The 25,000-nt window shown below is 45.1% G+C and overlaps 1 protein-coding gene across 8 annotated transcripts in view; it reads right to left on the bottom strand.

Moving 5' to 3' along the window:
- The window catches only part of LOC311039296 (receptor-type tyrosine-protein phosphatase mu-like), a 146,349-nt gene that overhangs the window by 47,647 nt on the left and 73,702 nt on the right, over nucleotides 1-25,000 (bottom strand). For all 8 annotated transcript variants that reach the window (XM_084049058.1, XM_084049059.1, XM_084049060.1 and 5 more), the window contains exons 10-14: nucleotides 22,597-22,747; nucleotides 18,790-18,968; nucleotides 17,878-17,987; nucleotides 15,042-15,243; nucleotides 13,313-13,415 (exon numbers count right to left, since the gene is read on the bottom strand). In XM_084049058.1, coding sequence (XP_083905184.1) covers nucleotides 13,313-13,415; nucleotides 15,042-15,243; nucleotides 17,878-17,987; nucleotides 18,790-18,968; nucleotides 22,597-22,747 — 745 coding nt within the window. The remainder of the gene's footprint in view (nucleotides 1-13,312; nucleotides 13,416-15,041; nucleotides 15,244-17,877; nucleotides 17,988-18,789; nucleotides 18,969-22,596; nucleotides 22,748-25,000) is intronic.

Raw genomic sequence — 25,000 nt, 5'->3', positions numbered from 1 at the left:
ACAGTGTGTTTGGACCGCATCGCGGGCTCATGGGTAGGCCATAAAATTATGACGGCTCTGACTGAGGGGAATCATTTTGGCGTTGCACGGACCGCTGTGCTCCTACTATGTACTGTGCAGTGGTGGAAAAAGTACTCACATTTCTTACTTAAGTAAAAGTATCAATACTGCACTGTAGAAAAACTCTGTTACAAGTAAAAGTCCGGAATTTAAAATTAACTCGAGTAAAAGTACAAAAGTATTGGTATCAAAATGTACTTAAAGTACAAAAAGTAAAAGTACTAAAATGTTTGAAAATAGCCTATGTATTAAATAGGGCTTGAGTGGTTAATGTATGTTTTAAAAGGGGCGGCCATAGCTGAATGGTTAGTGAACCCGTCTAGGGAGCCAGAGGCCCTGGTTGCCCCAGGTTCGATTCCAGGCCAGGTCAGCATATGTGTCGATGAAATGAAATTTGTCCCTGAGCAAGACTCTTAACCCCTAATTGCTCACAGGTTCTCATTGGAAACAAGGCCGCAAGGACTTTCATGAACGACCTGTTAAAAGGACTTATCCTTAAAACATAATAATTTATATCTGCAAAGTAACTAGTAACTAAAGTTATTATAGCGTAAGTTCCAGAATGGGACTTACTATGGGATATCATCGCCCTCTAGCGATGCCACAGAGCAAACACACCGATCTCCCGAGCAGCAATCCTCCCAGATGATTGGTAAAGGGTTAGTGTGACGCAAAAAAACGGCGACCGGTTGTAGTATAAATACTCTTGCGTCATCAGTGCTCGACCTCTTCTTCTACTCTGCAGTGACTGCTTGCACTCGGAGCTGAACGAAACATCGGAGGAAACTTAGCGAATTCCAACACAACCTGAAGCGAGGGCACTAGTTGTTCCTTCACGGGCGCTTTCGTGATAAAATAAGTTTCTGTAATTAACTCTCCCGAGTTTTCGCAACTTTATTCGACTTTTCTACTCTTCGTCTTCAATCCACCAGTGGCTGAGTTTGTGCTAGGCTAGGCTAGCTTATCCCCTGCTAACCTCGTGTCGAAACAACAACAACAACAAGATGGAGTCTCCTCGTCCATGCGGCAAGAGGGGATGCCTTCTCCTCATCGTAGCAGAGGACGAGCATACTCTGTGTGTATCCTGCCTGGGGCTCCGACATGTGTGGCCCCTGTGGCGCTTTGTCTCCGAGCCAGTTGGAGAGACGTCTCGACAGGGCCGGACAACTAGCGCTGGCAGCTAACGGCAGTGCTAGCCCCGAGGCACCGCCCGCTCATGCTGGAGCGCAGGCGGCTAGCACTAGCGGGGGGGCTATGGGCCCTCCACTCCACTCGGCCCCACGTTCCAGTGGAGCTGTCCCCAAACGGACTGGGGAGGCCAGACTGGCTCCCCAGTCCTCCGGGAGCGTCGTCGACGAGGACATCGGACTGTGCCAGGGCGATGACTTCCTCAACTCCCCGACGTCGTCTGTAATCAACTGGGGAGACACGGAGCTCCCAGGATGCTACGACGACGATAACGAGGAGGACGGGCCCCTCGCGCCGGAGGACGACGACGCCGTGGCCTCCTACCAGGTACCGGAGGTGGCGATGGTCAGCCCAGACCCTCCGGTGCCAGGGCCAGAGGAGGCAGCGGTCTACCCGGAGCCTGGCCAGGAGGCCGAGGTCTTCGGGGAGCCTTTTCTCGTAGTGCTACGTCGTGCTATGGCGAGGTGCGGCCTAGCACAGCCGACGGAGCCTGCGAGGTCGCCTATCGGGGTTCCAATTCCAGGCTTCCAAAGGATTGGCGCCCCTCCCCCCCCCCCCCGTGTGGTTGACTCCAGGCTGCTACCGGAGGCCGGCGGAGTCAGAGATGCGGTCCCATACTCCTGGGCGGTTCGTCGGGAGCCAGTGCCGCTCGGCTTCAATGCCGACATCGCCACGGGGGTCGACCTGGGGGTGGCAGGTCTCCCACCCATGGACCGGGACCTAGCCACCGCCATCGAAAGGGCCAAGCCAGGTCGGGTAGGCGCGGACCGCAGATGCGGACACCCCATCTTCACCAATCCGAGGATGAGGGCCCTCTCCGGTGCACACGCCGTGCTGTATAAGGCCTCCAGCAGAGGGCGTCCAAACGCCTCTGCAGTACGGAAGAGACACAAAATGGTCGCCTCTCTCTCCTCTCTCGAAAGGGCGGAGGAGAGGCAAGTGTTGCTGACTCTGAAAACCCCGGTGTTACACCGGCGAAACTCCCCAGGGGGAACGATAGTTTCGCACAAGGTACACACGCCTCACAAGATGGCGGTTCCTCTCGACCTTTCCAAGGAAGTGGCCAGAAGGAGACGGAACCTACAGCGACGGACCCAAGTAGGTGCAACACCACAGAAGGGTTCCGGCGTCTCGTCACTCAGAGCGACGAGGCCTCACGTTCCCATGGGAACGGGCGCTCGCTCAGTGACGAAAGCGACATTAGCCCGGCTAACGCTAGCATGCGATGTTACGTGGGAACCCCCGTCTACGTCACGGACGCCACGGGCTTCCCTCGCCGGCATACGGTCATCTGTCCCGGCGGGACAGATGACGTCAGCAGCCCCCACCTTCCCCACGAATCCTCTCGCTCGCTGTCTCTCCAGATGGAAAGCTTGCAATCCACATCCTTGGGTGTTACGCACCGTGCAAAAAGGATACAGATTACAATTCAAGAGCTCACCTCCACTATCCACTTCGGTAGTGTTCTCCCGAGCGTCAGGCCAGGCGGCCATCACGCTACGGGACGAGGTATCAGCTCTTTTGAGCAAGGGTGCTATCAGAGAACTATCTCCGGATCAGAGCCGGCTAGGGTTCTATTCTGAGTATTTCCTGGTGAAAAAGAAGGGGGGGGTGGTGTACGACCTATTCTGAACCTCAAGGGCCTGAACAGGTACATGATGGTTTTCAAATTTCGTATGCTCGCGACGAAAACGCTGCTGGAGCAGGTTAGTCAAGGAGATTGGTGGACGAGTATAGATCTCAAGGATGCTTACTTTCACGTTCCAATCTACCCACCGCACCGCAAATTTCTGCGCTTCGGCTTCGAAGGCAGGGTGTACGAGTACACGGTGCTGCCGTTTGGCATGTCACTGAGCCCCAGGGTGTTCGTGAAATGCACGGAAGCGGCTATAGCCCCGCTGCGGCAGCAGGGTCTGCACCTGGCGACATATATAGACGACTGGCTGCTGTCAGCAGAGTCGAGGGAGGAGGTGGAGCGTCACACCAAGGTGGCTATCGCTCACTTACAGTCCCTGGGCTTCACAATCAACGTTCAGAAGAGCGTTTTGATTCCATCCCAACAAACCACCTTCCTGGGAATTTACTTAGATTCCACCAGGATGGTCACACGCCTGTCCCAGGACAGGATAGCGGGTTTTCTGGCTTGCGTGAGGTCCATGCGCCTGGGGCGCAGGGTCACGTACAAGACTTGTATGCAAGCTGCCGGACTCATGGCCTCGGCAGTGAGTCTGATTCAGCTTGGCAGACTGAACATGAGACCCTTTCAGAGATGGATGCAGTCTCTCAGGATACCGCATTCCATGGGCTATCAGAAGGTGGTAGTGTCGGCACAGTGAGTGTCGTCACTCCAACGATGGACACAGGTGACCTTCCTGTCCGAGGGTGTCAGGATAGGCGCCGTAGCGTCCTGGAAAGTAATTACAACGGACGCCAGCCTCTCAGGTTGGGGGGCTGTTCACGAGGGCTACTCAGCCCGGGGAGTGTGGCACTCTTCCCAGAGAAGAGCGCACAGCAACTACCTGGAGCTGCTGGGGGTCTTCCTGGCTCTCAAACACTTCGAGAGCCGCATCAGCGGGTGTCATGTTCTGGTCAGAACGGACAACACCACAACGATGTGCTATGTCAACAAACAAGGAGGATTGGGTTCCCTTGTGCTGGACAGGCTAGCCAACGAAATGACGCTATGGAGGTCGAGCGCTGATGACGAAAGAGTATTTATACTACAACCGGTCGCCGTTTTTTTGCGTCACACTAACCCTTTACCAATCATCTGGGAGGATTGCTGCTCGGGAGATCGGTGTGTTTGCTCTGTGGCATCGCTAGAGGGCCTCTTAGATGTACTGGGGTAGAAGCAAAAGTACTGAAAATGGGAAATACTCCAGTAAAGTAAAAAAAAAATCCTCAAAAGTGTACTTAAGTACAGTACTTGAGTAAATGTACTTAGTTACTTTGCACCACTGCGATCAACAGCTCTCTCTGGATCGTAACCGGCTGCCTGCAGATATACATGTACATGTACAGTATTGGTATATCCTGCTCTTGCTCACGGACACTTCGCCATGAGACTGGGATTAACCCATTGAGACCTGTAGCCGATTCTACATGTCTCCTAAATCCCAACAGTATTCTTAAAAACCTGTGTTTCTATATCAGTGGTGCTCAATCTTTTTCATGTCAAGGACCCCCAAAATGAACTCAACCTCTCTACCCCCCCCATATCTCTCTCTCCTTGGGTGTGTTCCACTTCCACGTGTGCAGCCGCTTGTTGCAAAATAATCAAACTATTTGTCTGTGCAATTCCTCATTCTGTTTTGTAATGTTTTTGGATCTTATTGGAGATATTGCAGGCTTATACAGGACTGGACGGTAATATTGCAGTACTATGCGGGACTAAATGGCAAGACTTTTTTTGTTGCGGGCAGGAGCGGCGGTCATGTCCAGCAACCCTCCCCTACCCAGGGTGGCTCTAATGTCCTCTTAGCACGGATCTGCTCGGGTAGAGATCACCCGGTGCAAGACGAACCGAGGATAATTCGAATTTATTGGACCCTGTCCGATCGGGTCTCTAGACCCGCACTTGACCCAGTGACACCTGGAAAAAGAACGATGGCATGATGGGTCGACGTGTGTGTGTGTGCGCAACAAGTACATGCACACGCAACAAGCACACGCACACATGCACACACACACACACACACACACACACACACACACACACACACACACACACACACACACACACACACACACACACACAAACAGTATTTTATTATCTGTCTGTTGTATTTAAGGTGAAGAATAAATTAATTTTAGGCATGTCACACACACACACACACACACACACACACACACACACACACACACACACACACACACACACACACACACACACACACATGCACTTTCTGTGCCGCTGCTGATAGCTATTAAACTGGATTACTGCAGTGTGTGTGTGTGTGTGTGTGTGTGTGTGTGATTGACACCAGAGCTAGCAGTTTAACAGGCTAATCCCTCCTTAATCCCTGCCGCTCCCAGCTAATAGCTAGCATAAAGTAGCATAGCGTGGCGCGCTAATGAGCTAAATCCTTCAATAAGGATAAACAACAACATGGACACGACAACTGTTGACGTGACAACTGTTGACATGACGACTGTTGACATGACAACTGTTGACATGACGACTGTTGACATGATGACTGTCGCTGATGAGATGACAATACAACACGTGCCCCCATTATCACTGAGTTCCATCCATCCGTCCGTCCGTCCGTCCGTCCGTTCGTTCGTCCGTCCATCCGTCCGTCCGTTTTAACAAATTTACATGACATTTAACAAATCGGTAGCATCTGGGTGGGCAAATTCTAGTTGTTATAATTTGTTTTATTCCTATACATCTCTGGATTATGTTTTTGTATGATAGACCTGGCTGACTGGTAGCTAATTAGTGTTTTCACCCCTTAAAGTGATGGACTGCTGATGTTGGAAAATTAGAAAGCGCCTTCCCTGGAAATCATCTTTATTTCATTATATCCTCCTCTCCCTGGGGTGTGTATGTACTACTGACCACCCATAGATACTTGTAATAAGCTCATCATGTTTGAAGTAATTGATCTAATTCACAGTGGTATTTAAGCCGCCACTGGTCAATTTTCAGGTTTAAATCATTGCAAATGTATTTTCCAATTAAGAATACTACTCCGCAAAGGTAACACTTCTTATGCATTTCATATAATGCATTATAAACATAGTTATAATGCATTATAATCTGTTTACAACACTGTGTAATTATATTTATGCAACCTCTTAATTACTCAAAATGCTTCATAACAGGGGTAGGCAACCGTAGGCACTGGTGCCAACATTGGCACAGGGAAGGGTGAGAGAGAGGATTTTTCTTATAGAATATTAAAAAGAAAAAAAAGGTCAATTAAATTAAGTCCCCTCACATCTGTATGCAAATTACATCCTGCACATAATTCTACATTTATTCAAACTCTGAACTCTGACTGGGGAGGGAGTCTGGGAGATGAGGTGAGTTATTGCTCTGAGTCTAATGATCATGATCATTAGACTCAGAGCAATATGATCATGTATAACTCTGCCCGAGGAAGAGTTATACTTGAAACGCGTTGCTGAGTAGTCCGTATGTTTTAATTTAACCCATTTAGACCAGAGGCAATTCTAAAAACGCCTTCTAAATCCTGATCTAAGTTTTCTGAAAAACAAGGTTTTTCAGAGTATGAGTAATGATCTAGTTATCAAAATGTATGTATATTGACATGATAAATTAAATGGTGCCAATATAAAATCAATATGGCAACTAGTTTTCAAGATGGCGGCCGTTTTCAACTAAAATTCACAGTTTTCTGTCGTAATTCAACCAGAAATTACGTTTCAACCAGATTTAGAGAAGCCCAATGTCTAAGCAGTATTTTGATGTACATTACAATGTCAATTAGTTGAGATTATTTTTTTTATAAGAGAGTGGTGCATGGCATGAGGTTCAGCATCGGAGGTAGTATACTAACTGTAGTTATAGTATCATTTAGTGTCCCAAATGCTATCTAATTAGCCCTGTATATACACTAACTCAGGGCTGGCCACTGGCATAAGCAGTCTATGCGGTTGCTTAGGGATAGAAACAACTAGGGGGGCCTGGGAGCCTGTCATAGTCACAGAATTTTTTCGGACTAATTGAGAAACCTGTGAACATTCCCAGCTCAGAAGATCACACTTTTTGAGAAAGATTGGCCTTTCTTTCTTCCTATGACTTCTGTTCAGTCATCTCTGGTGACGGCAGATCAGCGTTAGTAATTTCCAATGAAGATGCCTGCTCTTACATCTTGCTGGCACTAGACAGAGGGAACTAGCCCAAGTAGGGTTGAGGAGATGACTCATAGGGATTCTGTGATGATGTGGTCAAGAAGAGGAGCAGCCGTGATTCATCTGATGTACTCTTCTATGGTTTCTGCAATCAACAATTGTGATCCTATGTTCTACCTGAATGTTCACAAGGTTCTCAATTAGTCTGAACCCTTACTGTGACTGTGACAGATTGTGACTCAAATGACAGGTGAGAATTATCAGCCTGGTCACATTTTTCAAACTTGCATTGGTGGACAGTCACAGTAAGTACACTTGAGTATTGTACTTAAATAAACGATCAACAGCTGATACCATCCTTAAAAGTAATATATTTGTCTTTGTCCTGCAAAGGAGTAAAACAAAAAGTACAAGTAGGCCTACATGGCATTTGGGACACTAAATTCTACTAACTACAGCTAGTAGACCACAACTACAGTGAGTCCTACACTACTTAGCCAAAACTGAACCCATGCTGAGTTTCAAACCAATGATCACTCTCTTATGGAAAGAATGTCAACTAATTGACATTGATTACAACATTGTAATGTAGATCGAAAGACTGCTTAGACCTTGGACTACTACTGTACATACGGTTTAAACTTCATTTCTGATTGAATTACGACAGAAAACTTTAGGCGAAAATGGCTGCCATCTTGAAAACTAGAAGCCATATTGAATTTTTATTGGCACCATTAAACTTGTCACGTCAAAGTACACGCATTTTGACTACTAGATCATTGAAATGTGTTCAGACATTAAAGTTCTACACTGAAAAACCTTGTTTTACATTTTAATGCGACAGCCATCTTGAAACGTCACGTAAAGAAAAACTTGATCCAGTGTGTGGACTCTATTTTTCTTTTATAATTTGACTTCTGTCCTGCACCTGGCACTTTAGAGTGGAAGTGTATGGTTATTTGTTTGTTTGTTTATCAGCTCATAAACCTGCCTTGATGTCAGGCTCTGCAATTTGAGAACACTCCTTTTTTTCTAAATCATGAATAACTGTATAGTGTTTTTCATCTGATTGCTGCAAGACCTATTATGCATTCCTCCACAATAGGCTTTTCAACCTATGACATTTTCTTTTAGGATTTTGAATAGTCTAATCAATACCTGAGAGCAATTTGACCTGCAGGTCAAATTGCTGGTACACAGAAGTTGCATGGTGCATGACAAAGATATTTTACGGTGTGGCACCGAAGGAGCTGTGTGTGTGTGTGTGTGTGTGTGTGTGTGTGTGTGTGTGTGTGTGTGTGTGTGTGTGTGTGTGTGTGTGTGTGTGTGTGTGTGTGTGTGTGCGTGCGTGCGTGCGTGCGTGCGTGCGTGCGTGCGTGCGTGCGTGCGTGTACTACAACAACACAATTGCAGGGAAGCGTTCATGGATAAGAGGTACAGATCCTGGTGTCATGTAGGACACCTATTGGTTGATAAGAAGTACCGCCGGAAGCTCATGGGCACCACATTCCTCCTTGACAAGCAGGGATTCTTTCTTGCATGAGCAGTAGCTGTTTGATACACGGACTTGACTTATTCTAACGACCAGACAACTCGGTTCCACATTATGGAGGAACAACAATATTGCAACGCAATGTTGTCGGGTTGATTTACTATCATGTTTATTTTTGGGGGCGGAGGTAAAATTATAATACTAATAATAATACTAATAATAATACTACTACTAATAATAATAAAAGCAACAAAGAGACAAAGATAAAAGAGAGATAATTTGTGCCAGTACCATTCCTTAGGTGAACCGATCTCACATGTCAGTGTGTCTCCAAGGAGCTTGTGGCTAGATTCACAGCTTTCAGAATGATCTTATTATGTCAGCTATTTATTTTCAGTTACCTTGACAAAAGCTACAACGCTGTACATTTTCAATGGCACAGCAACATAAAAGAGCAGACCAGATGAGTTTTGAGTGCAGTTCGTCGATCACATCAAAGAGAGAATTCTCCATCTCCATCCATTAGCTTTTACACTAGACTTATGTTTCATCCAATCTCTCAGTTGTCCAGTGTACAGCGTCCTGGGCTGAATGATGCTCTAGCTCTCAACCGATGGCTCATGCAGGCACATCATAAGAACTTGTGCCATTATCAGCCAGGTCATGAAACATAAACAAAAAAATAAAATATTTCTTTCATTCGAACATGGAAATGCGTTCACCATGTCCTTGTGCATGTCAGTCCAAGCACCCATGGGTGCAAGAAAATGCCCAACAACGCAAAAACAACAACAACAACAACAATAACAATGGCAATAAAAACCACAACATAACACCACAATGACAACACTACAACAACACAATTGTTCATGGATAAGCGGTACAGATCCTGGTGTCAGGTATAGGACTATTGAACTCTTATGAACTATTGGTTCATAAGAAGTACTGCCGGAAGCTCATGAGCACCACATTTCTCCTTGACAAGCAGGAATTCTTTCTTGCATGAGCATTAGATGTTTGATACGCATAGCTAGGCAGATAACGGGAATAATCGTTCACTTCCGGATAAAAGCGCCAAAATTGGTACACATACTCCTTGGGTAGTACTGTTTTGATAAAACCCGTTAGCCACCTGAAAATTCAAGATGGTGGCCATTTTTCAAGATGGCCGCCATTGAATATACAGTAATATTACATTTCCCAACAAAATCACATAGATACAAGCGCCAAAATTGGCAAACATACTCCTTGGGTATTGCTCTTTTGATAAAAAACTAAGATTTTAAGATGGTGGCCATTTTTCAAGATGGCCACCATTGAATATACAGTAATTCGCAGTAATTTCACAATAAAATGTCATAGATATGCACCAAAATTGGCACACACACTCTTTGGGTATTGCTCTTTTGATGAAACCTGTTACCCATGTAAAAATTCAAGATGGCAGACATTTTTCAAGATGGCCACCATTGTACAGTAGGCTATATACAGTCAAATCACATTTAGAAGTAAAATAGCTTAGAAGCAAGCACCAAAATTGGCTCATATACCATTCTTTTAATAACATATTAGCAGCCACCTAAAAATTCAAGATGGTGGCCCTTTTTCAAGATGGCTGCCATTTAATATACAGTATTGCTACATTTTGCAATAAAATCACATAGATTAGCGCTGAGAGACTAGCAGATCTTGCAAGTGTAGATTACAAGTAGTAATAGCGCCCTGGGATCACCCTTCGTCTAGTCTCTACCCGTCGACCTGTTTGGCTTGGGTAACCCTGCCAGGAGTACAAGACTCCTGCCGACATAGTTCTAGGGGTCATGGAGACATTCAAACTGCCCCACCACGATAAGGTGATGATCCCGTTGAGGCAGGTTTTTTTTTGTCTTTTCTTTATTTATTATTTTTGTATTGTTTTTTTTGTTTTTTTTATAGACAGTAGGCCTATACTTATTCTCTTGACCAAATTGTCTGTTTGTTCGCTTATTGTCTTGCTGCCTGGATGAGGAAGACACTTCTAAACCTTGCATCTGCAGCTGCACTGTGCCGTGCAGGTCAGACCAAATCTGTAGCATTTGCATCGACCGCAGCACTCCGACTTGCATCCACACTTGGTCAGCTGCTTGCAACTCTCTGCAATGGGTGGGAGCTCTGTCCAAAATATCTGCCACAGATCTCCATTCTTCTTCCATCCCCAGTTGGCAGGATCCTCTGTTTCTGGTTGACTTATTGTTGACTGACTCCAGATACAGCCCGCCTGGTAGGCAGCACGCTTTACATGCTCCTTCAGCGCTGATCGGGTTGGAGGAATGGCTTCATATGGTCTCTGCTTCCGAGCAAACATGTCCAACCTTGCATCATCACCTTGTGCAATGTACTATCGTACACAATAAGGTATTGGATACGACTAGGTTCGGAAATAAAACAATATGACCTACACCTAGCCCGATCGTTCATCCAGTATCATTTAAGTCCCGTGCGATCTGTACACCATCCGGGTAAGGCCATGAACAAGTCATGTATGGCCCCCTTACCCTTGGTTCGGCTCTCCCACGCTGGCACACCCTGTCGATTCAGGCGCGACTGTCTAACTAAACATATATTAAACTACATGTAATCTACAATAGCTAACTGATGTGGGGCTTATTAGACAGCATTTGGGACACTAAAGTAATTTTGTTATAACAAAATAATTATTTAGCTGATACTGAACCCCATGCTGAGTTTCACAGCAGCGGTGCCACCAGTGTGCCCTGGCTGTGCGTTGACATCCGCTCTATTGAGCTACTACCTCTCTACCTTCCGATGAAAGTCTCTCAACCGCCCCTCCACCCCCTCCCGATGCGCACACACACACACACATACGGCATAGTGGTGTCATGTCAACTTTGGAAGTCTTGTACAGGAAAATGCTACACATAATAGACTTAACATAGCATGATCCCCTAATTTAGCAGAAGATTAGGATTCCGGGGCTGATATATGGTACAAGTGGGCGGCAGTGGCTCAGGGGTAGAGTGGTCGGGTAGAGTGAACTGGAAAACCGCAAGGTTCCCAGTTCGATCCCGGGCTGGGGCGCTCCCCTAGAGTTAGTGTAGAAGTGTCCTTGAGCAAGACGCTGAACCCCTAATTGCTCCCGATGAGCAGGTTGGTGCCTTGCATGGTTTCCTCCGCCATCGGTGTATGAATGTGTGTGTGAATGGGTTAATGGCACAATCAATGTAAAGCGCTTCGGATAGAAGCGCTATATAAATGCACCATTTACAAGGAAGCCAGTGAGTCAGTCCATGGGTCCAGATTCAGATTCTACATAGTGAAAAATGTATGATTTGACACCAAGATTACTCAAATAGGACATATTTTGGTGATTTTATTCAGAAATAAATTATTAGTGTATATTCAATGGCGGCAATCTTGCAAAATGGCCGCCATCTTGAATTTTTAGGTGGCTGCTAAAATGTTATTAAAAGAATGGTATATGAGCCAATTTTGGTGCTTGCTTCTAAGCTATTTTACTTCTAAATGTGATTTGACTGTATAGCATACTGTACAATGGTGGCCATCTTGAAAAATGGCTGCCATCTTGAATTTTTACATGGGTAACAGGTTTCATCAAAAGAGCAATACCCAAAGAGTGTGTGTGCCAATTTTGGTGCATATCTATGACATTTTATTGTGAAATTACTGCGAATTACTGTATATTCAATGGTGGCCATCTTGAAAAATGGCCACCATCTTAAAATCTTTGTTTTTTTGTCAAAAGAGCAATACCCAAGGAGTAGGTTTGCCAATTTTGGCGCTTGTATCTATGTGATTTTGTTGGGAAATTTAATATTACTGTATATTCAATGGCGGCCATCTTGAAAAATGGCCGCCATCTTGAATTTTCAGGTGGCTAACGGGTTTTATCAAAACAGTACTACCCAAGGAGTATGTGTACCAATTTTGGCGCTTTTATCCGGAAGTGAACGATTCGCCTGTTTTTCGCCTGTTATCTGCCTAGCTCACTCGAATCCCGTATAGGAAATAGAATGTACATATTGCAACTGTAAAAATAATTAGAACCTGGGATGTGTGTGTGTGTGTGTGTGTGTGTGTGTGTGTGTGTGTGTGTGTGTGTGTGTGTGTGTGTGTGTGTGTGTGCGTGCGTGCGTGTGCGTGTGCGTGTGCGTGTGCGTGTGCGTGTGCGTGTGCGCGTGTGTGTGTGTGTGTGTGTGTGTGTGTGAGAGATTGAAGGTGCCATTAGCTCAATATCACAGGATGTTGTGAACCCATTAAAACCTTCTGACAACACAGACGCACGCACTAAATATTTCAGAACTGTCAATAGTTAATGAAGGAAAGAAAACAGAATACAGAATTAATGGAATATTTTAGATGAAAGCTTAACGTATTAAATAGATTGAAAAAGGATTTGTGATGGAAGATTGCTTGAAAAAAGATATTGTGTAATTTGAAGAGATGTATGAAATATTTTTTACTTTGCAAAAACTAATGTGAATATTCTTACTGATGTTTTGTGAAATAACAGCTTTCAGAAGGTTTGAATATTTTATCAATAATGGACATTTGTTAATATTTGATAATAAAAAAAAAATCCAACCTTCACACATTCAGACACAAAGCACTGAACAGCACTCAGTGTGTGTGTGTGTGTGTGTGTGTGTGTGTGTGTGTGTGTGTGTGTGTGTGTGTGTGTGTGTGTGTGTGTGTGTGTGTGTGTGTGTGTGTGTGTGTGTGTGTGTGTACCTGACAGGAGCTCCTCTACTCTGAGCAGGTTTCAGTAGAACAGTCACTGTTGACTCAGTCTGGTTTAGAGGAGACTCATGATCATATCCTGGCATGAGAGGAGCTGAGAGGAGAGGAGAGGAGAGGAGAGGAGAGGAGAGGAGAGGAGAGGAGAGGAGAGGAGATGAGAGGAGAGGAGAGGAGAGGAGAGGAGAGGAGAGAAGAGAAGAGAAGAGAAGAGAAGAGAAGAGAAGAGAAGAGAAGAGAAGAGAAGAGAAGAGAAGAGAAGAGAAGAGAAGGTATGTGTTAAATTGCACACCAAAATAAAGCAGCATGAGCCAACTTTTCCTTTATCTTCTGGCTGTCCATCGTTCAACAACAACTGTGTGTGTGACTTTTGGTGTGAGCACTGCTGTGCTGTGTGTGTGGTGTTGTTGTCACGTGACTACTACTAGCTGCGTGCAGCAGCTGCACTAGCCCATAGCGAATCGTAGGCACATGCTGAGACATCTCCACAATGGTCTAGGGTGAAATTCACTGGGCAAAATGTTTACCATATTAATATAATGGGGTCTGTGAGCCCGAGCCCGGCCCTTGGCCCGATGGTCAAATACAGAAGCGGCCCTAGCCCGGCCCGGCTAGTGAGCCGGGCCCTGGTCGGGTCCCGAAGGGCCTGCAGGGCTCTAGTATGTGGTCAGCTTAAGCTTGAGAACACCCCTGCCATACATAGTCCCGTGGGATGTCTGCCACTCAACATCAAGGTGACTCTCATGACGAATTGGGCATGGGACGCAAGCTCAGGTCTGATTACCTTGTTGCTGGTCGCTTTTGGGGAGGGTGTATAGTGAAACGAATCACCCCAAGAAGCATACGTATTAAGCAATAATACCCTGCAGGTGGCGCTATCTTATGATCTACTTGTACTCTGTGCTCACATGTCAGTATCAGTTAGCCTGGTAAACCCTCCCTCCGGAAATCTCATTTCCATTTGATTTCAGGAGTGAGTCTGGCCTGATCCGCCTTTCTGCAATATTGGCTCTGTACGCCAAAGGGACGAGCCTATCAGCGTCGTCGCTCATCGTTCTGTGATTGACAGCGACAGTTGGCCAATCATGTGGCGAGTTCGAGTGAGCCCGAATGAAGCCGAGTGCAGCCTGAGTACCTCCGACAAAAGATGAACGGCAGCCATTGTTGTTTGTGCGAGTGCTGTCACTTCTTATTTTCGGTTTTAAAACGGTCTCAAACTTCTTTTTTGAGGCACGGAATTTACTTTTAAGATATCGTTTGGATAGAATTTAGTTGTTTAACTTCATATATGTGGTCAATTAATCATGACAGAGCCTATTTAAAAATATAAATTCAGAGAACCGGGAGGGGCGGGCTGTGACACGCATGTATCCCAATAAGGCAACCTATTTTGGGCATGGCCATCTCAAAAGTCCCGTTGCGTCATATTAGTGACGGAGGTGGTAAAAATCCACTGCAATTGGCTGAAGGGGAAAAACGATCTGAAGGGGTTGTCAGTCAACGGTATTACTCCCGCCCAACTCCAGCCCACAGCCAATATTGCAGAATGGGCGATCATGCCAGACTCACTCCTGGAATCAAATGGAAATGAGATTTCCGGAGGAAGGTTCACCAGGCTAAGTATCAGTAGGCTATAGCATACAAATAACTCCATATTATACCACAGTTTTGTTATTAATATGTTTGGATCTCAACACAATGATTATATAGTTCATATTCATACCAGATATCTTGGTGGTAAACTGCTGAATGACGGCTGGTCCAAAGCCTTTGATGGTGGAGGCTCTTATTGTGAAGGAGTAAGTGGAGCCAGGGTACAGCCCCGTGAACACATGACTCGTCTCATTGGCCAGTTTCACCACCTTCCCACTCTGATTGGACAGATCAAACTCTGTGTCGAAGGAGCTCAGCGCTTTGTAGGAGATCTGACAAAAAACAGACACATAATAATGAAAACCTTATAATAGTAACAATAATGATAATAATAACTATTAGTCGGAAAAATCTAAATTTGGGCAAGGTTTCCACCCAGATCAGAGCCCCATTGATTTCCATTATAACATTTTAACACATCGGGTGCCGATCACGGTCTGGACCATGTTTTCACATAGTAGCGCTCTGGTGCCGAACACGGTCCGAACCGTGTTTGGTGTCTTTTTTTTTTTTTTCCATACGGGAGGGGCTGGAGCAGCTTTGGGATCACCCACGGTAAATCTGACAAGGATGGGCCAGATGCATCATCGTGTCAAAAAACATGGCGCACATCCGCTTCCGCACTATTTCCTTCTCTAAAACCCCTATAACTCCGAAACTTTTTACGCTGGGGAAAACGACTCATTTTGTGTGCACGATCGCTCCGCGATGTTATCGTGAGCGATGTTATCGTTCCAGGCGTTAGCCAGTACCATCGGGCAAAATGGAGGCATGCTTTTTTTTCTCATGGAATGCACGTCGTGGAGTCTAACAGCTTAAACAGCGCTGCGCAGCTCAACGGTGAGATTTCGGCACTGAACGTAATCTGTTATTATAAAATGCTGGCACCCGATGTGCTAATAGTGGCTGTACTTCTGTGGTCAATAATGTTAGCACCGATCAACCCAGCTGTTTGCGTACACACGAGCACAGTTTTTTTCCTTTAATGCTTTTATCATGTGTTATTTTTTATATTTCAATGATTCGACATGAAAACCTTGAATAGCATACTGTACTGTATGTATGAACAGTCATTTGTTTGTGTGTGCGCGTGCGTGTGTGTGTGATAGGATTATGGATCACCACGACAACCAGTGTGAGCCATTCAGTCCCATTGTGTTCTGTGGTTGACGGGGGCGACGGCCAATCACTAAAGAGCGTTATAATTGGTCTAAGAGAGAGAGAGAGAGATGGAGAGCTACTTTTAGAAGTTTTTTGACTTGGCAGCGCCAGTCTGCCATAGGCTGGTGCGCTCCTCTTCCCAGCGCATCGCTCTTTTGGCGCAGTGCCCTATGGGCGCTTCAGGCTGGAAACGGTTCATTATTTGGAGAGGGGCACTGTTTTTTCAATCCTCCTGGCAGTTTCTGACAACAGTACATTTCAGCACAGTAACGGCTGAGCAAAGACCTGGAACTGTGTCATTTTTAGATTTGAGCTAAAAAGCATTATTTTACACTTTGGGCTATTCAAAAATAGCAGATATACAAGCTCATAGCATAGCATATACAAGCTTGTAGATCTGCTATTTTTGAAAAACGTGGAAATGTGTGCAAATCTTTGAATATATATATTTTTAAAGCGAACATTTTTAACTCAAATCTTTGCTTCATGGGGTCCCTGGAACAACATATTTTGATGGGGGTCCGCAGCCAAAAACATATAATTTTGGGGGTCCTTCACATGAAAAAGATTGAGCACCACTGATATAGAAACAAACATTTTTCAGAAAACTGTTGAGATTTAGGAGACATGTAGAATCGGCTTCAGGTCTCAATGGGTTAAATAAACGCTGATGATGCAAGTGCTACGGACATGATATCCAAAGTGTCCCTCCACTCATAAAGCGCTTTGGAGCGCTCGGGTGGCGCAGTGGTAAAATAGCTGCTGCACCACTGCAGAGTCTGGGGGTTCTGGAAGGCTCTGCGTCCTCTCGGTGGGGGCTCCTCACTGGCAGGTGAGCCAGTAGGATACAATAGCAGTGACAACACACATAAATGTGTGAGGAGAGGCATAATGACTAGATTGGGGAGGAAAAGGGGTAAAAAGCTAAAAAGATATATTTAAAAATAATTTATTTGAAAAGTATGCTCCAGGTCGGGTTTGCCTTTGGAAGGCAGTCATGGCCACTTGGAATGGAATACAAACTTCTTACAATACATCTTGATCACATGACGACAGAGAGCATGTGTACCAGTTTGTGTGAGTTTTGGACAAGGAGTAGCAGCAAAAAGTGTGTTTTGAAGAAAACGCAAAATGGCGGAAAATGTAATCTGGCACAAGTGGCCAGGGCCTACATGGAGAGTGAGGATCCAAAGAATCTAGGGAAATAAATATGTGTATTGTACAAGGTACGGTTCAAGAGTTATTGGCCAAAACGTTAAGCCTTGGCCTACTGGCCAATGTGCAAAATTTCACAGCCATTGGGAGCTGTGTTCATGATTTGTGGCATTTTCTGCAAAACGAGCCACTCCTGCACAGTTTGGAAGCCAATCTTAGCCAATCAGGTCTTGATCACGACTATAGAGATAACCGGCCCCATGGTGGCGCTATCACAGGCCGATGTGAAACATTTGGGACAGAAGTTCTTCTCTGGCCTCCAGGGAGCGTGCGTGCAAAGTTTCATATTGATTGGTCCGACGGTGCCGGAGATCAGCTGCTCACAGACAGAATGACGAACACACACAAACACACACAGATGGACAGGGGCGAAAACATAGTCCGTAGAAAGTGGGTGTGTCAGTAGACAGCGGACGTGTCAGTAGAAAGTGGGCGTGTCAGTAGACAGTGGGCGTGTCAGTAAACAGTGGGTGTGTCAGTAGACAGTGGGCGTGTCAGTAGACAGTGGGCGTGTCAGTAGAAAGTGTTACCTCATACTGTCTGATGACTCCGTAGGTCTGCAGAGGTTCTCTCCAACTTAAAACTATCTTCTCCTCATAACTACTGCCCTCTATGGACTCTACTGGAACTGCACCTGGAACTAAAGACAGAGAGAGAGAGAGAGAGAAAGAAAGAGAGAGAGGGAAAGAGAGAGAGAGAGAGAGAGAGAGAGAGAGAGAGAGAGCGAAAGAGAGAGAGAGAGAGAGAGAGAGAGAGAATGAGAGAGAGAGAGAGAGAGAGAGAGAGAGAGAGAGAGAGAGAGAGAGAGAGAGAGAGAGAATGAGAGAGAGAGAGAGAGAGAGAGAGGGAGAGAATGAGAGAAAGAGAGAGAGAGAGAATGAGAGAGAGAGAGAGAGAGAGAGAGAGAGAGACAGACAGACAGACAGACCGACAGACAGACCGACAGGAGAGAGGAGAGAAAGATGAACAGCAATGAATGAAGAGAGACGGAGGAAGAGAGAGATAAAGAGAGACATAGAGAGAGAGGAACAGAGGCAGAACAGAATAATAAATCTTTGACCAAATGGAGTATCGACCTTTAAAGTGATGAGACACTGAACTATATATCAGTGTGTGTGTGCGTGCGCGCGTGTGCGCGTGAGTGCATGCTTGTGTGTGTGTGTGTATGCGTATGTGTGCGTAAATGTGCGTGTCCAGTTAATCTCTGCTAAACAACGTATTTTTTTCACTCTCATCTGTCTGTCTGTCTGTCTGTCTGTCTGTCTGTCTGTCTGTCTGCCTGCCTGCCTGCCTGCCTGCCTGCCTGTCTGTCTGTCTGTCTGTCTGTCTGTCTGTCTGTCTGCCTGCCTGCCTGCCTGCCTGCCTGCCTGCCTGCCTGCCTGCCTGCCTGCCTGCCTGCCTGTCTGTCTGTCTGTCTGTCTGTCTGTCTGTCTCTCTCTTACCATCCTCATCAGTGAGGACCAGCAGCTGGCCGCTGTCTCTTCGTCCTACAGGGTTTCGTAGGACTAGCTTCAGGCTGACGTTGGTGTAGGGTGGAAGGTTACGGATGGTGTGCTGCGGCACCGAGCACATGCTGTCATGACACACCTCCTCCTGAGCCTCCTCTTTCACCTCCTCCCCTCTGTAGGAGCAACACACACATACACACACACACACACACACACACACACACACACACACACACACACACACACACACACACACACACACACACACACACACACGTTAGCAACATAGACAACCTGCTAACCAGTCAAATGTCTTCTAAAACAGTTTTCTGAATCAGTGGTTCTCAAACTTTTTCAAAATTATATGTGTTTGGTCGTGGACCCCCATCTCAAAATGTTTTGTTCCAGGGACCCCCCCCCCCCCCCCCCCAGAAGCAAATATTTGAGTTTGTTACAAATGTTCGCTTTAAAAAAATATATATTCAAAGATGTGCACACATTTTCATTATTAAAAAAAAATAGCAGATCTACAAGCTCATAGCACGGCAATGAGCTTGTATATCTGCTATTTTTGAATAGCCCAGAGTATAAGATAAAGTGGTTAAAATCTAAAACGAGAGATGCTTTACCTTAATGGGTTAACCCTTTAAGACCTGGAACGCATCTGTGTCACTTTAGATGTCTTTGGCTATTCAAAAATAGCAGATATACAAGCTCATAGCGCGGCACCGAGTGCCGCACTATGAGCTTGTAGATCTGCTATTTTTTGAGAAATCTTGAAAACATTTGTCTTTTTTGATTTTTTTCAACATTTTTAAGAATCGCCTCAGGTCTTAATACAGTAGTCAGTCAGTCAGTCAGTCCCACTGGTGTTTGAAAACTGTATTTGTAGAAAACGGTGAAACCGGCTTTTGAGGCATCAAGGCCGCTGTGGCTTCAGCTCAGGGCACATGCTTTTTCAAGGGTCAGAAAGGCCAAACTGGCTATTTTTAGCTTGTACACCAATATAAATACAGTAGCGGGATTGAAAGCAATCAGAGATATCTTTAAAAAGTATCCTGACAGACAAAGACCAGACGCAGAAATATTGGAATTACTAGAATTAAATTTGACCAAAAACGATTTTTCATTTGATGGGAAAACCTTCCTTCAAATCAGTGGAACAGCCATGGGAAAGAAATTCGCGCCATCATACGCAAATATATATTTGACTTTATGGGAAGAAACAGCACTTAAAAAGTGCAGATTCAAACCCACACATTATTTTAGGTTTCTAGATGATATTTTTGGAGTATTTGAAAAGCACTACTCTCACGCCCTGCCTCAGGGGGGGGGCAGTGCGTGAGGGGAGCGAAAAAAAAGGAGCCCAGGGGGGAGGAGCAGGGGGGGGAGGAGCAGGTGCGAAGGCGAGTGTGTGCGGGGATATGTTAATTCATGAAAGTACATGTGTGTGTGTGTGAGTATGTGCGGAGGCCTGGAATTTGTCCTTGGTGTTTTCACCCAGTCCGTTATCTCGTTCGCTGGTGTCAGAGCGTGCAAAACTCTATTCACAGCATTAAGGAAACGTGGATATACAAGAACATTCCTCAGGAAATCATACAACACATTCCAGGAAGTGAAAGCAAGGAATGAGAAACCCACACTAGCCTTAGTAACCACATTTTCTAGCCAAAGTTTATTGGCAAACAGAGCCATCAAAAGAAATTTTGAAAACAGGGGAGGAAACCTCCTACAGAACTTTAAGATAATTTCGGCCTATAGGAAAAACAAAAATCTGAAAGACTACTTGATCCACAGCAAATTGAAGCCATGGAACCAAGTAGCACGGGCAAGGCCTAACTACTTTAGCCCTAAACAAACGGTTAAAAACAGGACAAACAAAAACATTATTAGCCTAAGACAGAACATCACATACAACACCAGAAATTGTGTTTATCTGATTACTTGCCAAGTGTGTGGATTACAGTATGTAGGAGAGACAAGCAACTCCATAGCAATTAGAATAAGCCAACACAGGTACACCATTAATAATGAAAAAGATACCCATTTATTAATTGTTCAACACTTTATGACACATGGGATTGATGCCATAAAAGTATGCGGCCTGGAATATAATGACCGCTGGACAATTGGGCAGAGAAGATTCCATGAAAAAGAATGGATTACAAGACTTAGCACAAAATATCCAGGAGGCCTAAATTTCTAAACTGCCCAAAATAACTGAAACTATCCACATATTCTTACTAAACTAAACAATAGAGTTGATCACCTACATCAACCACAGAGTTGAGGGGGAGATCTCATTGTTAAGCTAATGAGAATATCAATGAAGGCACATTGATACCAAGAGCCATCAACATTTGGACCATCAACAGGGAGCTAATTGTCTTCCAAATTGGAGGTGTGAACATCAGAACTGTGGATATGCTAACTTGTTTCCAAAACTATCCCTTCAGTATCTACCCCATAGTCCTAAAATATAGTGTAAACACATCCTTAAATGGAATTAGGAAATAGTTTTAACCCGAGGGTATGCGGTTACCCTGACTCAGAGATTAGACGCCTCTGCCCTGCACAGTCTAATAGAAAGCACAGAGCTTTAAAAAATAAGTCTGCCTCATCCAGGCAGTTGGCCAGGAGCCACTTTGAGTGGTAGTTGGGATAAACGCAGTCAGTGGAGCAAACGCAGTCCGCACCAATAATATTTACGATTCTGTCCCTATCGGTACATAACTCGGACGGCGCTGAGTCGACTAGCAGCCCATCGGCTGGTCGACGCGGGCACTCGCGCCTGGAGGCGCTCGGGCGCGTCTCCTCAGCCTCAAGGTCTGCTGAGTCGGCGCACCTCCGTCATGGCCTATAACTTATAATTATAAATTATAGTGAAAACACATCCTTAAATGGAATAAAGAAATGGTTTTACCTTTAGTCTAGGTAAACTTAATTAATTGCAAAACATGACACCCCTTATTCAAAACAGATGGCGAATGCATTCTTCTCTTTATAGGGCCTACACAGGCAATAAAATTGCCTGTGAGACCTTTATGAATTGAACCTCACAGTCAGCAGTCAGTCATTTGAGATTACAGTTACCTAATATGAAAACTTTCATAACAGATATGAGTAACGCAAGTGATATTGTAAAAACTTCTTCACAAGGCCCATAGCTCAGTTTGGCCTTTCTGACCCTTGAAAAAGCATGTGCCCTGAGCTGAAGCCACAGCGGCCTTGATGCCTCAAAAGCCGGTTTCACCGTTTTCTACAAATACAGTTTTCAAACACCAGTGGGACTTTTGTTGAGATTCAGAATTCTTAACCCAGTAGGCTAAAAAATAACAGTTTATAAGAATAATTAATATGTGGCAAGACAAAGTTATAAAAGCAGTGTTTTAAAGCAGTGAAACACCGGCCACTGCAGTGCTGCTATCAGCTTCTCCTCCACGACTTTGGTTTGATTCTCCATGATTTGACAATTACGATCATTTCCCCACCTTTCATCTTATAACATAATGACGTGGCCACACAGATGTTATTACACCGGAGCATCATTGGATGGATGGATCCGTCGGACAGATCGGATTTGCATAAAGTTGGTTGAATCCAACTTTATGCTAATCTTGTCCAACCATATTATATGGCAACTGGTGGGAAACTTCGCCGTACCGTACAGCACAGATACATCGCTTACTCTGCATTGAAAATGACTGGAATGACGTATTCGATGTGCACAAATCTCAGTCAGTCAGTCAGTCAGTCTGCGAACATTGGAGTGTCGGGTGTTTGGTGTTGAGTCACATTCACCTGGCGGCTCCTACAGGTGTGTACCGGTACTGCAGGGTGAGGTTGTAACTATGACAACGGGTGACGTTGTAACCAAACGGCTCCCAGCGAAGAGTCACCTGTTTAGACTGAACGTCCAGAACCTCCAAACTCCTGATTCCATGAAGAGGATCTGTAGATCGACAGACAGACAGACAGACAGACAGACAGACAGACAGACAGACAGACAGACAGATAGACAGACAGACAGACAGACAGACAGACAGACAGACAGACAGAGACATTAGGATACTGATTTTATGTATAGGAGAACTATTTCATACATTTCAAACATTTTAAATAATCACACTGAGACGTGTGTGTGTGTGTGTGTGTGTGTGTGTGTGTGTGTGTGTGTGTGTGTGTGTGTGTGTGTGTGTGTGTGTGTGTGTGTGTGAGAGAGAGAGAGAGAGAGAGAGAGAGAGAGAGAGAGAGAGAGAGAGAGAGAGAGAGAGAGAGAGAGAGAGAGAGAGAGAGAGTAACCTCTCTATCCCATAATAGTCTTGTCCTCAGAGACATCACCGTGGCGACTACAGGGTTTCCGAGGTCAAGGGGAAAGAGGGGTTTCCATTACCCATAATCCTCACTGGGAGCGAGAACGCCATCACATAAAAACCCACAATTCATTCTCTCTCTCTCTCTCTGTGTGAGTGTGAGTGTGAGTGTGAGTGTGAGTGTGAGTGTGAGTGTGAGTGTGAGTGTGTGTGTGTGTGTGTGTGTGTGTGTGTGTGTGTGTGTGTGTGTGTGTGTGTGTGTGTGTGTGTCCTTCATTCCACCATGCCATCATTTCCAGGTTGACATTTAGCGTGTGTCCATTAGCGCCCTGCCATTTAAATAACACTCCGTCTGCTATTAGCGCCTTCAGCACGCCACGCTAGGCTAGTCAGGGTGCTGACACCGCCACCATTTACATGACAATACCACAGCTCTGCTTAGCCACTGAAGGCTGCACAACAAACCTACAGCGCAACGCTAAGTGCTGTAGGCTGCACAACAAACCTACAGCGCAACGTTAAGTGCTGTAGGCTGCACAACAAACCAACCTACAGCGCAACGCTAAGTGCTGTAGGCTGCACAACAAACCTACAGCGCAACGCTAAGTGCTGTAGGCTGCACAACAAACCTACAGCGCAACGCTAAGTGCTGTAGGCTGCACAACAAACCTACAGCGCAACGCTAAGTGCTGTAGGCTGCACAACAAACCTACAGCGCTAAGCTATACGTACTGATGGCGGGACAACGATAATACAGCAATACGCTAAGTGTGGCAGGCGACACAACAAACCTACTATGCTAACGTACAGCGCTACTCTAAGCGCTGTAGGTGGCTAAACAAACCTACGCTAAGCACTACACCGGGGCTACAACATTCAAGAACAGCGTACGTCAGTGTGTCTGTGTGTGTCTAGAGATATTGTCTCACAAACCACTGGACTGATCAGCACCACACTTGGTGTTCACACTGCCAGTATAGGCCACAGAAGTACCTCCAATACTTTTGTTTTAATATTAATACTATTGTTCTACATTTTATGAAACTAGGACGATACCCGTTGGGATCGCATGCCCCTTTGTACTCCATTGTCAGGGTACTTAGTTCAGTACCCATTATCATATATATAGTATTTGGAGGCCAGTCTATGACGTCAGTATAGGGTGATCACCCTTCTCGCATCTTGTGGGACAGTCCCGAAAATGGGACATTTGTCCAGCGTCCCGTATGAACCAAACAATGTCCCACATTTCAATGATCATGGGTATATATATTTTTAATGTTCCTTTAATTACTCCACTACCGTGACATCCCTGTTCTAAATCAATGCGCAGGTGTGACTGATTCAAGGTGAGGAAGAAATTATATGGCTGCTTATATCTAACCTTTATATTTTACCATCACTTAAAATACTTGTACCATACATTATGATACAAGCTTGTTTTAAAAGCAGAGGTTCAAAATGCAACAATGAATGTCGGCCTATCCTGATCGTACGCTTTCCGTAGTGTCTCTGCACCATTTTTCTTTTCTTGTGTGATATGTGTTTTTAAGCCTGTTAAGAAAGATTCCATACTGTTTAGGCTACAGCAGGGGTGTAACACAATGTGGTGTTACCGCAATACGAAATCAAGGCATTATAGGATAAGGCTAGGCTAATAATAAAGGGAAAATAATATTATTGGTAAGAAGAAAGCACTTACTCAACTCGGACAGTAGAAGTCTTTTCTTTAATGGAGCAGGGTGCAAGGCAGGTATCACAATGTTTCGATTTTATAATAATAATAATAATACATAAGATTTATATAGCACTTTTCTAGGTACTCAAAGTCGCTTTACAGAGCAGATAAAACAACTTTATTAGAACAGACTAGTTAAAAAGGTTAAAACTAT

This window comes from Gymnoscopelus microlampas (assembly GCF_963454915.1).
Source record: "Gymnoscopelus microlampas genome assembly, chromosome: 22".
Taxonomy (NCBI): Eukaryota; Metazoa; Chordata; class Actinopteri; order Myctophiformes; family Myctophidae; genus Gymnoscopelus; species Gymnoscopelus microlampas.
Note: the sequence above shows the minus strand (reverse complement) of the source record. Positions and strands in the feature narration are given on the sequence as shown.